General features: G+C 61.8%; 2 protein-coding genes across 5 annotated transcripts; both read left to right on the top strand.

Annotated features, from left to right (window-relative positions):
• The first annotated feature begins 6 nt into the window (after positions 1 to 6).
• Positions 7 to 2,542, top strand: ELK1 (ETS transcription factor ELK1). Of its 4 annotated transcripts, XM_044683115.1 has the most exons (6): positions 7 to 803; positions 968 to 982; positions 1,199 to 1,297; positions 1,420 to 1,743; positions 1,845 to 1,946; positions 2,229 to 2,542. In XM_044683115.1, the coding sequence occupies exons 1-6, from the start codon at positions 465 to 467 to the stop codon at positions 2,367 to 2,369; spliced, it is 1,020 nt and encodes a 339-aa protein (XP_044539050.1). In that variant the 5' UTR covers positions 7 to 464; the 3' UTR covers positions 2,370 to 2,542. The 4 variants fall into 4 exon arrangements, with proteins under 4 accessions (XP_044539050.1, XP_044539051.1, XP_044539048.1 ...); XM_044683116.1 differs by lacking the exon at positions 968 to 982; XM_044683113.1 differs by having other exon boundaries at positions 968 to 1,297.
• Positions 2,543 to 5,103: 2,561 nt separating this feature from the next.
• On the top strand, positions 5,104 to 9,693 carry LOC123254040 (complement factor properdin). The gene is made up of 9 exons (XM_044683112.1): positions 5,104 to 6,283; positions 6,722 to 7,122; positions 7,263 to 7,413; positions 7,781 to 7,956; positions 8,057 to 8,227; positions 8,307 to 8,498; positions 8,644 to 9,009; positions 9,101 to 9,212; positions 9,398 to 9,693. Exons 2-9 carry the CDS (start codon positions 6,759 to 6,761, stop codon positions 9,561 to 9,563), a joined length of 1,698 nt encoding a protein of 565 aa, XP_044539047.1. The 5' UTR covers positions 5,104 to 6,283; positions 6,722 to 6,758; the 3' UTR covers positions 9,564 to 9,693.
• The last annotated feature ends 4,937 nt before the right edge of the window (positions 9,694 to 14,630 follow it).

Here is a 14,630-nt window from a genome sequence, read left to right as displayed (position 1 = left end):
GCCCTGCTCTGTCCCCATTCTGTAGTCCCTCTGCATGGCGCCTGCCCCTGAATGCTAGCTAACAGGCCGCCCCAGACATCCTGTCCTTCATGTTGCCCTTTCTGCAGTAATGGTGCCATCCGCCCCACCCCCCTCTCCCAGTGATGGACCAGGTTATGTGGTCCTGCGCTGTTGTAGTTTCAACTCCTTGACTTCCGTCCTCCAAGTCTCAGTTTCCACTTTTATGGCCCTCCCCCCCCCCCCACACACAGTAATAAGCTAACTTGAACTATACCTTCTCCCCACTCCTCAAATTGACGAGTCCATCTGTGGCAAGCCCTGATTCTGTACCCATTCTCGGAATCTCCTCCCTACCAGAGCAGGCCCAGTTTCGGCCCCATGACCCAGTCTCCCAGTCTTGGCGCTGGAGCCATACTCCAGGTCTCCTCTCCCCGGGTCTTCGTGCCCCTCCTTCCTTTGGAGTCATGGGATGGCTAGCGGCCCGGAGCTCCCCCTGCACTTTGCCTCATTGCTGTGGCGGAGCCACCCAAAGCCCCCTCTCTTTTCCCACTTTCGTGGTAACCAGCTGCCCGGCCCATGACCCTGTGTCTGTAGTGATGGACCCATCTGTGACCCTGTGGCAGTTCCTGCTCCAACTGTTGAAGGAGCAGAGTAACGGGCACCTCATAGCCTGGACATCCAGCGACGGGGAATTCAAGCTGGTCGATGCTGAAGAGGTGGCCCGGCTCTGGGGGCTTCGAAAGAACAAGACCAACATGAACTACGACAAGCTGAGCAGGGCTCTGCGATACTACTATGACAAGGTGTGCTTCACCCGGCCTGACCTGGCTTGGCTCAGGGGGTCCCACCCCCCCAGGCTTACCCTGGGGAGGCCCACCCACTGGGAGAGGGGTTTTGTGGGGGCATGGGAGGAGGGGCTGGGCCTACCCCTGAACACCCCTGCCCCCCAAATTCCCACTTTCCCCAGAATATCATCCGTAAGGTGAGTGGGCAGAAGTTCGTCTACAAATTCGTGTCCTTCCCGGAGGGGCCAGGCCACGATGGGGAGGAGGGCCAGGTCCGGGCAGAGGTGCCTCCAGAGCCCCTCCGGCCGATGAAGGCCTCTCTAGGGGGCGTTGGGTCTTCTGCCCCTACCCCTGTGCGCAGCAGCCGGAATGAGTATATGCGTTCTGGGCTCTACTCCACCTTCACCATCCAGTCCCTGCAGCAGCTAACCCCGGTACGCCCTGCCCGGCCTATCCCCGAGACCCTTAGCCCAGCCAGCCTCGAGGCCCCAGAGGCCCGACTTCCGCTGCAGGTTAGCATGCATGTGTGCTTGGGTGTCCACGTGGCTGTGCTGCTCTGTGTCCTGATGTCAGTGGGAGACGGACCCCGGCCGAGCCGACCCTCCTCTCCTCTCCTCTCCTTCCCTGCCGCCAGGTCATCTTGATGGCCCCAGCCGAAGGTCTGGCAGAGGCCGGGGAGGCCGAGGCTTCGGCCGCAACCGCATCCCGACTGCTTTCGCCCGAGCTTTCCAAGGGGGAGCAGCCTCCGGAAGAGGGGGCTGCAGTTGCCCTGGAGACCAGCACGGGGAGCGCCGAGGCTTCGGGCCCCGCCCCCGTCTCCGCCGCCCGCCCCGCCCCCAACTCCAGGGCCCGCAAACCCCGAGATCTAGAGCTCCCTCTAGGGCCGAGCCCCGAGGTGGCTTCAGCTTCGGGCCTGGGCCCGGCCCTCACGCCCTCCCTTCTCACCTCCCACACGCTGGTAAGCCGGGGTCTGGGCGGGGAGAGGGGGAAGGTGGGGGGCGGTGCCGGGCTGTAGCGGGCTTGCTCGAGTGTCCCTTGCCCTCCTCCCCTCCACCGCAGACCCCGGTGCTTCTGACGCCCAGTGCGCTGCCCCCCAGCATCCACTTCTGGAGCACTCTGAGCCCCATCGCGCCCCGCAGCCCTGCCCGCCTCTCCTTCCAGGTGCGGCCCCTGGAGGGGCGTGTCAAGTCTTGTATCTTCACTTCTCCCTGCCCAGGTCCATGTGTGTCTCTGTGCCTGTCCTCTGTGCTTCCTCCGCGCGCGCGCGCGTGCGTGTGCGTGTGTGTGTGTGCGCGAGCGCGCTCGTGCGTGTGTGCGCGCGCTCCTCATCCTCATTCTCATTCTCTCGCTCTCTTCCTGCTCCCCCACTCACTCTTTCACTCTCCTCTCTCTGTCTGTCTCTGTCTGTCTGTCTGTCTGTCTGTCCCGTCTCTCTCCTCGCAGTTTCCGACCAGCGGCGGCGGCGGCGGCGGCGGCGGCGGCGGCGGCGGCGGCTCGTCCCAGGCTCCCGCCTCTCTCCCCTCACTCAGCATGGACGGCCTCTCCACCCCCGTGGTCCTCTCCCCGGGCCCGCAGAAGCCGTGACTCTTTCTTTCCCAGGGACTTCCGAGACTGCTGCCTTTCCCGGGAGGATTGCTGGTTCCTGGAGGGGGGCGGGGGGGCTGGGGGCGCGACCTGGATTAAGCACTGCTGTGCCCCGGGCACTGTGCTAAGCCCTTTTACCAATATGATCCTCCCAACAACCCTGAGAGGTAGGTGTTGTTCTTGTCCCCACCTCCCAGAGGAGGCAGTGACTTGCCCGGGGTCCCTTGGAATTGGGCTCTTTCTGCCCGGCGCCCGGCGCTGTGCACTCTGTGACGCCCCCCGGCGGCCCAACCCACTTGCTCCTGGAGCGCCATTGGTTTGCCTCCACCCCCATTTTAGGGCCGGAAGTGGACGTGCCCCAGACCCAGCTTTGCCACTTAGCCAGGAGGAAAGAAGGAAGACCCAGGCCCGAGCATCCTTTTTGCGGCCCCACCCCAGGGCCGGAGCAGCAGGGAGCTGCCTCTGCTTTTTCCTTCTTTTCCGCCACAAACTCCTCATAGGCCCAACTGGGGGAACTGCCTTCCCTCTCTTTATCCGCCCTGGGCCCGCCTGTGGGTAGGAGGGAGGAGCAAAGACAAGGTGTCCCAGCACTGCTTGGAATCCGGGCGCTGGCCATTAGAGGAGAAAGTCCCCGGGGCCACTGGAGCAGGCTCCCTGCTTCTCATTGGCTGGCTCCCCGCTGAGGAGCTGTGCTTGCTGCTGCTGCTGCTGCTGGGGCTTGTGGGGGGGCCTGCGTGACCATCTACATACATACACCCAGTAGAGAGAAACCACACACGTGTGTGCATAGCTGACACAGAGCAGTAGCCATGTGCTAAGCACTCTACAGTTCTCATGACAACTGACGGGCACAGCAACCCTGGGGGATGAGGGTTATCATTAGCCCCTATTTACACAGAAGGAAACCCAGGTAGGTAGAGGTGAAATGACTTGCCCAGGGTCACACGCACACGGGTATATAGGTCTTCTACTTCACCCTGGTTCTTCTAGGATGAAAGGAGATACAGCTCTGCCTTCTACTCGGGCCCCTAATTGGGCTCTGAACTCGGCCTCATTCTGAGGCCTCAAGAACTCGGACTTGGCTCTCGACCCACAACTGCCAGCTGGACCTAGTCCTAGAATGGGGAGGCCTTGACCAGGCCCCAGCTGAGCCCTGATATTTAAGGAAGGCCTGATTATGGTCTGAGGCTCAGCCCCAGCCCCAGCCCCAGCCCCAGCCCTGATCCCACCCTGAGCGCAGCCCCTGAGCACCACACTGGAATGGGGCTCTGTCCTCACAAAGTCCTGATGTCCCCTGGAGCCCTCCTCCGGGCCGCAAGGCCTAGGCTGCTGAGCCCTGACTCCACTGAAGCCTCTACGATGAAGCTCGCAGATGCTGGAACCCCTACCCAGAGATGCCCTCTGGAAGCAGCCCAGTGGGCTAAGCGTGACCCTTCTCCAGCTCCCCCCCACCCCCCCACTCTGCTCCTCATTGTGGCATTTGGCTCAAGCAGAACAAGGCTCTTTCCCAGGGACCTGGGCGTGAAGGCTGGGAGGCCTGTCTGCCTTCCTCCGGGCCAAAACCAGGCCCACCTTCCCTCTGCATTCCCCCAAGCCCTCCCCCAGGGCCTGCTACACCCTTCCCTTTCCCTCAGCAGCAGCCACCAGATTTCCACCTCACACTATTGACTCCCACCAACCTTGGCCACCAGCCCCACTGCGAGGTTCTCCCTCCCTTCCCAGAAGAAGCCTGATCTGGGCCCCTCCAGACTCCCTGACCTTTGTCCTGGCCTGAGCCCAGAGCCCAGAGTGCCGCCTGAGCCAGCCCTGACCCTGGCTGAGGAACGAAGGCTGCTCCTGCCACCTGCTCGGCCCAGCCGGGACTCTGGCGCTGACAGACCTTCCCCCCCTCCCCCCATCTTCAGGTTGATCCCTAAACGGAGATTCAACTGGGAGGGCCCAGAGGTCTAGCCTCGGCCTTCCATGAGGCCCTCGTCATTCTCTTCGGGATTTCCACCTCCTTCTGTGGGCCTCAGGCCTAAGTCTCTCCTCCTCATTGCTCCTAAAACCCCCATTATCCCTCTGCCTGGCTCTGGCTCTCTCAGAGGGCCTCCCTGCCCACTGGCTTTCTTCCCTTGACCACCGGAAGTTCGTGTCCCAGCATGCCCCACCCTGCGGTCACGCTGGCTCCCACACTCCTGCTGCCCAGCTGCTGAGCACTGGAGGAAATTGGTTGCACAATGATTGGGACTCTGGGGCTCCTCCAGATTCCCCTTTTCTAATCTCTGTGAGGGCGGGCCGACCCGCCAGAGGTCTGGTCTCACTTCATGGAGGAAATTCATCTCCTTTGCTTCTTTCCCCACTGTCAGAGCCAGGGCGAGCGTTTCCTGGGGCCAGGCAGCCACTGGCACGGGACAGCCCGGCAGGCCATGGCCACGGCCGAGAAGGCTCCAAAGAAACGTGACCTGCAGATTTAGAGACCTGCCCATCCCCTACGTTCATGTGTGCTGCCCCGGGGTAGAGGCTTCTGAGCTCCCAGTGGTCTCTGTCTCTCTGTCTCTTCTTGCTCCCTCTCTGTCTCTTCCTGTCTCTCTGACTCTCTGTCTCCCATCTCTCTTTCTCTCCCTCTCTCTGTCTCTTTCTGTCTCTCTGTCTCTCTGACTCTCTGTCTCCATCTCTCCCTCCCTCCTCACCTCTCTCTCTCCTTCTCTGTCTCTGTCTCCATTTCTCCCTCTCTCTGTCTCTCTCTGTCTCTCACACACACACACACCATCAATCAACCAAGTGCCGGGGGAAGAGGTGGCCTGTCCCTTTCCCAAGGCCGACCCCTCCACTGATGGCTTTGGCATCTCCTCTCCCTCTAGTGGGCTGTGCTGCCTCTCTCTGTCGCCCATCTTATTCTCTACCTCTTCGTGCCCCCCAAGGCCTAGGAAGTGTCATGTGTAGGTACCGTGGGCAGCAGGATGGCAGCGAGGTGGCCCTGGGGACCACGTGGTCGGGGGTCCCCAGGGGTCAGAGTGCAGGCGGACTCGGGAGTGGCCAGTGGCAATTTTATTGAGGGCGGGGCTGCTATTCGTGGGGCCAGTGGAATTTTGGGAACTCGGTCCCGTTCTGGCACAAGCAGTGCCAGGTGCCGATCCGCAAGGCAAGCGGCGCGCACATAGCTTGCTTCCGAGCTCCCAGACGCGAGTTTTCTGGACGTAGCGGATCGTCACGTCGACGTACGGTTGCTCAGCTGGGCTCGGCGCTTCAGCGGGTGACGCCCCAGCAAGGCTCCCGATGAAGTTGGTGCCCTCGTGGGTTTTTGGCAGGCCATCTGATAACTTAAGGAAGAATGGGCCGGGTTCAAGCTGAGGGGAAAGACTCCGTGTCTATGGCTTCCGAGCGAATGGCTTTGCCAGAGGCCTTGCCTTCTGGGCTGCACTGTCACCACCGGGGGCTGCATAGCCCTGTCTGCGTCAGCTCCTCAGCAGTAAACAGTGAGCCGGAGGAGAAGGCCCTGGCCGAGCACCCCGCTGCCTCCAGTGAGAAAGCCCCCCGTGGGGTCACAGAGTGGGACGTGAGAGCAAAGGACGGCATTCGCCGCTTCCTCTGACGGCCTCGGGTCAGCTCGGGGCACTCGGTTCCTCTCTTCCTCCTGGACTCTGGGGGTGCTGCCCTCTGCCCTACTCCGCCATCTCTAAATGCTCGCTCTGTCCCGGCCCGTCTCCTCTCCCTGCAGATGACTCCCAGACCTTTCGATCCAGCCTCATCCTCTCTCTCGACCTCCAGGCCCACATCACTCGCGAGCCGCTGGATCTCCCTCGGCCGTCGGCCCATCTGCGTGTGGGCCTCCGAAGCCCCGGAAGGACCAGCCCAACCCCTTCTCTCCAGCCGCCCCTTCCTCGAGGGGCCCCTCTCCGCCGTGTCTTCTGCCCAGTTGCCAAAAGGCCCAGGTCTGTGTCTCGTCCCTCTGGGCCCGATTTCTCCTCGGCCTTCCCGCCTTCGTGGCGGGCCGTCTCCCTCGCCCCTGCCCAAGAAGTCCTCCTTGCTTGGACTCTTCCCTCTCCAGCTCCGGCTTGCTGAAGCTTTCTCTCTCCAAGGCCCAGAGCAGCTCCTCCAGGAAACGGTCGCCGGTGCCGAACTGGACTTTATCGGGTGGTCTAGCCCAGGGCCTCGGACCTAGTGGCCACGTCACCGACCGAGTGCCGTCGGTCCCCGGGCTCTGTCAGGAGAGGCACAGGCTTAGAGGGGCTGCAGGAGAGGATCCTGGCTCTGGGGCACCCTTTACTGGCATCTCCTTCCTCCCATCCCCCAAGAGCCCTTTCCCGGCACAAGGCTTCCCTTGTGGCTGAGGCTATTGACCCGGTCACTCTTTGAACCCTCCCAAACAGGTGGGCGCCCTGGAATGGGGCCTGAAGAGGGCAGGCGATGCAGCTGCCATCCCAGGGAGCGAGAGAGCAAATACAGAGGAAAGAGCAGGGCCGGGGGGAGCCCAGGCTAGCTGGGGGCTCGGGGCCCCAGTGGGGAAAGGGCCAATTCGAGCCTTCTTCCTCTAGTTCCTTCCTCCTTGAGGCCTGGCTTCCTCTTTGCCTGCTGAGTCAGGGGGCTGACCCAGAGATGGGGGCAAAGGGGATGGAGGCAGTGGCGCCAGGCAGGGCTTTAAAACCTGGAAGTCCCCACCTTCCTTTCCAACTGGTCGCCACGGCCTTCGGCCCCAGCTGTCCCCGGCTGCCCACGATGCTGCCGCCGCTGCTACTCGCGCTCCTGGCTCTCCTTTCGTCCTGGGGGGCAGGTAAGCTGGACTCTCTGTCCCTGGGGTGAGCCCCGGCTGCGTCTGCCTCTGCCCAGCTTCCCCCTGCTTCCTCCCCGACCCCTTTCAGGACAGGCTCGCCGGCACCCTGGGTGACGCGCGTTCTCCCATCTCTGGCGTAGGCGAGGAGGCCGTGCGCTGCTTCTCCAACTTTGAGGAGGCTTCCAGCCGCTGCGTGGGGTTCCTGGGAGAAGGTGTCAGCAAGCGTGCCTGCTGCCTCAATGCTGCCCACGGTTTCCAGATCCCAGGAAGCCAAACCTGCCAGGCCTGCGGGTGAGGGGGTGTCTGGGCTAGACCTCACCAGCTTCTCGGGGGGAACGTATGGGCAGTGCAAAGGGAGGAGGGGTAGGCGGATGGGAAGAGGGGCAGAGACACCCGAGGGCAGAGCCCCAGAGGGAGAAGAGAAGACCCAGAAGGCCAAGCCAGAGAGCCAGATGGGAGAGGCTGCCCAGCCGGCCGTAGCCATTCGATGGATCTCAAGGGCAAGCTCAGCGCTATGGGAGAGCCAGGCTCAACGCGAGGCCTCAGGCGTCCTCTCTGGGTCTAGGCAGCTTCTGGGGTCTCTGAGCTCTTTCGGGATCAGCATCTGCCCATCGCAGCCCCTTGGCCCACTGACCTCACTTTCGCTTTCAAACTGCAGGGCCCCTCGCTGGTCCCCGTGGTCCTCCTGGTCCCCCTGTTCCGTGTCCTGCATGGAGGGCTCCCAGCTGCGTCATCAGCGATGCCTCGGCCAGGGGGGCCCGTGCCCTGGTGAGGGGCAGCCTGGGAGCCTTCGATGGGAATTGCAGGCATGCCAGGACCGGGACTGTTGCCCAGGTGGGTGAGGCCCAGGGGAGCCAGAGCTGGGAAGGGATGGCTACGAGGAGCTCGGACGCTGATCCCGGGTCCTCTGTTTGTCTGTCTGTTCATCCCACAGAGGCTGGTGGTTGGTCGGCCTGGGAGCCGTGGGGCCCCTGCTCTGTGACTTGTGCCCAGGGTCTGCGGAGCCGCCGAAGGGCCTGTGACCAGCCGGTCCCAAAGTGTGGGGGCAGCTGCCCTGGCAGGGAAACCGAGACTGAGCCGTGTGATACGCAGGTCCCGTGTCCCAGTGAGTGCTCCGCCCTGCCCTGGCGTGTGCCTGGGAAAGGCAGGCTATTTGTGACACGCGTGCTCTCTTTTTGTTGCAGCCCATGGGGTCTGGGCAGCCTGGGGGCCTTGGGGGCCTTGTTCAGCCTCCTGTCTCGGGGGGCCCCAGGCCCCTAGCCAACGCAGATCGAGAACGTGCTCTTCTCCGGCCCCCTCGGTCCAACCCCCAGGAAGGCCCTGCTCTGGCCAGGCCTATGAACAGCGGGGCTGCCAGGGCCTCCCACCGTGCCCTGGTGCGTACCGAGGGGAATTACGGGCAGTCGGGGTTGGGGCTGGCTTCCCTTCCTTCTCACACCTCCTCCCTCACCCCATTTGCCTCTTGCCTCACCTCCCTTCTCCCTGGGCCCAGGTTTCTATTCTCTGCTCCTGTCCCTACAGTGGACGGTGGCTGGGGTCCCTGGGGGTCTACCAGCCCCTGCTCGGTGACCTGTGGCCTGGGGCGGATCCGGCAGCAGCGGCTGTGCAGTCAGCCCCCACCTCAGCACGGGGGTGCGGCCTGTGCTGGAGACGCTACCCAGGATGGCCTGTGCGACACAGGAAAGCCCTGCCCGGTCGATGGTCACTGGAGCCCTTGGGAGCCCTGGGAGCCCTGTGCCCGGCTCCCTAAGTTCCACATTGCATGTGAAAATGTGCCAGGCCAGCAGCAGCGCTTTCGCAAGTGCGAGGGCCGCCTCCACCAAGGCCGCCGCTGCCCGGGCCACTTCCAGGAGTCTCGCCATTGTTACAACATCCACCAGTGCCTCTGTGAGTGAGCGGGTGACCCCTTCCTGCATGGGCTGGGTGGGCCTCTCTTGGGAGAGCCTGACCCTGCCCTGTTCTCCTCTCCCTCCCGCAGTGGATGGCTACTGGGCAGCCTGGGGGCCCTGGGGTCTCTGCCAGCCCCCCTGCGGGCCCTCTCCCACCCGCTCCCGACATCGTCAGTGCACTGCCAAGCTGCCTGCTTACTCGTGAGTGGGGGCCCACCTTAAGGAGGAGGAGGAAGGGGGCTCAAGAAGGAGAGGGGAGAGGCTGGGGTGAGGGCGGCCTTCTGCAGGCCACGAGGCCCCCCAGGAATGACATTCAGTCAGGCCTTGGGCCAGCAGAGAGCAGAGGGAGCCCCTGAGTGCTGCCCCACCTTACCTACCTGCTGCAGGCCCACGGTGACCACGGTGGAAGGCCAGGGGGAAAAGAACGTGACATTCTGGGGGAGCCCAAGGCCCCGCTGCTCCGAGCTGCAGGGCCAGAAGCAGAAGGTGGAGGAGAAGAGGCCATGTCTGCACCCTCCGCCCTGCAAGGACCCCCTGCTGGACAGAACCTGAGCCAGCTCTTTCCCCCCGCCCCACCCCCCTCCGCCGGGGTTTATCCTGGGGGAGGCAGGGGAGGGCAGGAGGGGAGATGCCACCCTTTCCTCATATAGCCCCACCCCAAATAAACAGCTTTCTCGGCTCATAAGTTGTGACTTTTGAGGGAATGTCAAAAAGGTGGGGGCTGGCAGTGGGGAGTGATGGCAAAGAGGGGCTTAGAGGAGTGCGTGTGTGTGTGTGTGTGTGTGTGTGTGTGTGTGTGTGGCGGGGGGCGGGGCAGGGACGACCTGATTGCTCCCCCCCTCCCATGGCTCAGACCCAAGGTGATGGCTTCCTGAGGGGAGCTGGGTTTCTGCCTCCTGCTTTGGCCCCACATAGTAAAGAGCATTTACTGACCCCCCCCCCCCACTACATACTGCTTAGAGCAGCTGGGCATCCCAGTGGATAGAGCTCTGGGCCTGCAGTTAGGAAGACCCATGTCCAAATCAGGCCTCAGCTACTTCCTAGCTGGCCAAGTCACTTCACCCTGCTTGCCTCAGTTTCCTCCTCTGTAAAATAAGCTGGAAAAGGAAACGGCAAACTGCTCTGGCATCTTTGCCAAGAAACCCACCCCCTGCAGAAGGGGCCATGGAGAGTTGGTACGGCTGAACCGACTGAGCAAGTACGCCCCGATTAAGTGCTAGACCTCTCGAGGTACTTACAATGGGGAGCGCTCGATAACTCTGCTAGTAGATAGCTACTGTTGTGAGGAAGATTAGTTAATTGATTAAGTATTAAGGTTGATCTAGCAGGAAGCCTGGTGCATTCTGGGATGGAATGAAGGGGCAGGAAGTGTGTGTGCCCTGAGAGACTCCATTAGTGGTGGGCAAACTGTTGCCAGCCCAGGGAGATCTCAGACCCTGCTTCCTGCCCTTTCATTCCATCCTAGAATGCACCCTTTCCCATTAGTAAAACATAATTAAAGCTGTTAAACCCCTTTTACCTTGCCTGCTTGTTTCTAGACTCCGGCCTAGGGAGAGCAGGGTGACAGTTAAGACCAACTGCCATTCCTGTGATAAATCCAGAGAACTCTTTACCTTGGTCCAGTCTCTTCTACAACCCAGTGTGTGTGCCCACAACTATTTAGTTTATATTTTAACATCCCTGGTGCCCTCCGTTACCTATATCTTCAACACTACTCACTGCGGGGGGGGGGGGCAGTTCCAAGAGGATGCTTCACGTAGGAGGGAGCTTTGGGTAAGGCTGGCCTAGGAAGAAGCCAGTCCCCTTGCAAAGGCCCAGCAGGTACTCGGTGAGGCTTAGGATGGAGGCTGGAGCTGGATATACAAAGAGCTAGAGACCTGTGGAGGAAGAGAAGAGAAGAGGTCCCAGGACCAAGTTTTGGCTCACATCCACACTTAGGGCCAGGACACAGATGGATGAGGCAGCAGAGGCCAGAGAGAAGAAGCCAGAAAGAGCTGGGTCACCAAGCGCCAGTGAGAAGAGAATATCCAGGACAAGGGTCAAGAGGGATGGGGATGGAGAAAAGACCATTTGATCGAGACACTAATGCATTGCTGGTGGAGCTGCAAATTGATCCGCCATTGTGGAAGGCGATTTGGCATTATGTCCAAAGGGCTTTAAGGGAACGCATGCACTTAGATCCAGCAACACTGCTCCTGGGTCTCTATCCCGATGAGATTTAAAAAAGGGGGGGGGGTGGACCTGTTTGTACAAAAATCTTTATAGCCACCCTCTTTGTGGTGGCAAAAAATTGGGAAACAAGGGGGTGTCCCTCGATCGTGGTGTCTGATGGTGATGCTGAACTGCTTCATTTCTACACATGCTGAAAGACCTCCATGAACTGATGTGGAGTGAAATGAGCAGGACCTGGAAAACACTGTACATGGTGACGGCCATATTGCGTAACGGTCGGCCGTGCTAGATGTGGCTCCTCTCAGCCTCCTTAAAGAAAAAAGGACCCCAGACGAGACAAGGTGGAAACATCTGCCCCAGCAGAGCTCCAGGACAGGATGGCCTTCTGGAGGGAATGAGAGGCCCAGAACAAGAGGGAAAGCCCAGGGAAGGGGAGGATCAGTCTTCAGGCTCCTTCGGGGGGTTCTTCAGTCCTGAATGAGAGGGTCACACGGTTCAGCTGGAGGGCCCTGGTTTGCGAGTGGTGATTCGGTGACCCCAGGACCTTGACTAAGTCCAGTTCCTTTCTGAGCCTCAATCTCCCCTGTCGTCAGATGAAACAATTGAGTCCGGTGACCTCTGCAGCCCTGTGCTGTTCTGCTGTGCTTCCTTTCTCAGGCTTGCCCAGGCAGCAGTGGTGCTCGAGTGAGTGCCTGTGGGCATGTGGAGGTGCTGGGAGGGATGAAAGGATCCCGTTCTGAAGCGGAAAAGACTTTAGGCAGAAACTCTGTGGTCCAAGCAGAGGAGGAGGAGGCGCCCTAAGTGGCGAGATTGGGCTCCCAGGGTGCCCCGCTGCTGCCCCGCTTATTCTCCTCATTTTACAGGTGAGGAAACTGAGGGAGAGAGACATCCCCAGGGTCCCCAGCTCCAGCGGCCTAGAGCCAGGACGCACCCAGACCTTTTGCCTTCGAGTGGTCCTCTTGTTAGGCCCGTCAGCAGCCCGGAGGAGCACATTGGGCGGGCAGGCTGGGGGAGGGAGGGAATAAGGGATTGCTGGGGGGGGGAGGTTCTTGGGGAGGGAGACATGGGGCAACTAAAGAGGAGTTATGGAGCTGGGAGTGGCCAGAGACAGCAGGGTCAAGTGGCCAAGAGCTGGGCCGGGGAGCCAGTCAGAGGGCCCATGTGGCGCAGGCTCGGCTCTTCCCACCAGGGCGTCCAGAGGCCTTAGGCAGCTCCCTTCCCTCTGGACCTCCCTCTGGCCTGCGAGCCCGCCTGGAGAAGCTGAGTGCTGGGATGAGGGCAGGACTGAACTGGGGGCTCAGAGGCGGGAATCTTCCTGCCTTCCCGTCCGTGGGGAGTTCTGGGAAATGTCGGGCGGCCCTCCCTTTGGCCCGTCTTCTGAAGCGCCAGTTCCCAGCGGAGGAAGGGCAAACTCTTAGCAAGTGTCTGCGAGTCGGAGCCAGCAAACTGGCCAGCGTGGCCAAAGGTGTGGACGGGCACACCAGTGCATTGCTGGTGGAGCTGTCGGCCAAGGGAGTGCCTAAAACGTGCCCCAAGGAGTGCTGGGAACGCCGCGAATCGTGGCCGGTGCTTTGAGAAGGGCTGTGGGCATGAAGGGAAGCTCACCACGGCGAAGACACAGGAGAGCCGCGGGGTTTGAGCCGGTTCTGGAGGGGGGGGGCAGGGGTGTTATTTGGGGCGCTCGTCTACTGGCGGGAGATAGAGGCCAACAAGAAGGTTCTAGGTGGGACCCCACCTGACACCTAGCACTGGGCCACTCAGGGCTGCCCCAGCTTTGCCTCTGCCCTCTGTAGAGTGGAGGGACTGGCCCAGAGGACCCAAGTCTTTGGCGAGCCTCTGGATTCTGACCTCGAGGATCCTCGGGCCCTTCCTCTTCCTCTAGGCCTCAGTTTGCTTTTTGGTAAAGTGATTGGGGTGGGGGCGGGGAGGGAGGGCCACTTATTACCTCTGCGACTTTGGGCAGGCCATTGAACTCAGGGCGGATTCAGGCGACCAGCCCACCATCACGGAGCTAGTAAGTGTGCCTGAGGCTGGATTGGAACTCGGGTGTTCCTGGCTCCATCTCCACAGGGCTCAGTTAAAGGCTGGTGGCCCTCCCAGAGCTTCCATTCAGGTAGGAGAAAGCGATCCAGAGAGAGGAGCAGTGGGCACGGGTGGATGGTGATAGGAAGCGGCCCGGTGGCTGGAGATCAGACGAGACCAGGCAAAATGCTCCTGGGCCAGGGCCGGGGCATGAGTGAGCCCTCCAGAGAAGAATCGCAGAGTCTCGCCCACCCCAGGGAAGACTGTTCCAAATCTGCGGCCAGGAGGAGAATGCCAAGCCGGGCCAGCCCAGGATCTCACCCTCCTGCCTGGCAGCCCTTCTGCAAAGCAGCCTGGAATTCAGCTCCAGGGAACCAAAAAGGAGGCCCAAGGGGAAGGCCGAGCCTCGCCCCCTCCCCGCCGGGCCCCTGGAGTACAGCCGCGGGGGCCTCGGACTCCATGGAGGCACGGCTTGCTTTTGCCCAACAGGCCTCGGAGATGTTAAAAGGGAGGAGAGAGTGGATCGCGCTCTGGGTGGGGCCCCAAGCCTTGAATTCGAATCCTGCTGCCCAGGCTTCTGTGCTGGGCCACCCAGGTGAGCTGCTCTTTCCTCCTTTGTCAAATGGCAAAAAAAGGATCCAAAGGGCCTCTGGCGGGCTGCTGGGAGGGCCCAGCGAGGCCAGGTCTCGGGAGCCTCAGCGAGGTCTTCTGCTTTCTGCCTCCTCGCGCGCCAGGACTCCCTCGTGCCCTGCAGCCTGCCCAGAGCCCAGTTTTGGGCAGAAGCCCTCAGGCCCTCCCGCACTCACTGCTCAGCCTCAGTGGAAGCTGCTGCCCTCCCCAGGTTCTTGGGTCCTTCTTAGGATGGGCTCCAGGGCGGAAGAGTGACTCGCCCAGGGTCACGCAGCTCGGCCTGGCCCTCATTCATCTAGACTCTCTCGACTAAGCGAAGAGCTTTCTCTCGGGCCTCTGCGAGGTGCTGGGCGCTGCGGGCCTCGCATTTGGCCCCTGGGGCCTCCGCTCTCCCGCTTAGCCCTTTCCGGGGCCCCGCAGCCAGCCCCGCTCCCTCCCCAGGGAAGTCGCTGCCTCCCCCAGGGCGCCACCGTCTCTCCTGGCTGTCACTCACGCGGACCATGTGGCGTCATCCCGGGTCTCCTCTCGAGCCAGCTCCCCCTCTACGGCTGCCTGGCTAATGGGGCGCCCCGTCTTGCGGCTCCATCCCCCGGCAGATCCCTCGCCTAGACCCGGCCGATTCCCCTCCAGGCCGCTGCGGTCCTTCCCCGACGTCCCCCTTCGCCCTCTCACTCACACCCCCGCCCTCGCTCAGGCCCTCTCTTTGCCTCTCGCCAGTCTCTTTCCTCTTCGACCCATTTGGCTCCCAGTTGCCAAAGGCTTCTCCCTAAAGGACAGCCCTGACCGCGTCCCTCC

This window comes from Gracilinanus agilis, unplaced genomic scaffold (genome assembly GCF_016433145.1).
Source record: "Gracilinanus agilis isolate LMUSP501 unplaced genomic scaffold, AgileGrace unplaced_scaffold13354, whole genome shotgun sequence".
NCBI lineage: Eukaryota > Metazoa > Chordata > Mammalia > Didelphimorphia > Didelphidae > Gracilinanus > Gracilinanus agilis.
The sequence above is the reverse complement of the archived record's forward strand: the minus strand, read 5'-3'. Positions and strand labels throughout refer to the sequence as shown.

Coding starts and splice junctions, on each gene's coding strand:
- LOC123254040 (XM_044683112.1), top strand. CDS start 6,759: ATGCAGCTGCCATCCCAGGGAGCGAGAGAGCAAATACAGAGGAAAGAG. Junction 7,957..8,056: donor GGACCGGGACTGTTGCCCAG/GTGGGTGAGGCC, acceptor TTCATCCCACAG/AGGCTGGTGGTTGGTCGGCC. Junction 9,010..9,100: donor CAACATCCACCAGTGCCTCT/GTGAGTGAGCGG, acceptor TCCCTCCCGCAG/TGGATGGCTACTGGGCAGCC.
- ELK1 (XM_044683113.1), top strand. CDS start 465: ATGGGATGGCTAGCGGCCCGGAGCTCCCCCTGCACTTTGCCTCATTGC. Junction 1,298..1,419: donor AGGCCCGACTTCCGCTGCAG/GTTAGCATGCAT, acceptor CCCTGCCGCCAG/GTCATCTTGATGGCCCCAGC. Junction 1,947..2,228: donor CTGCCCGCCTCTCCTTCCAG/GTGCGGCCCCTG, acceptor CTCTCCTCGCAG/TTTCCGACCAGCGGCGGCGG.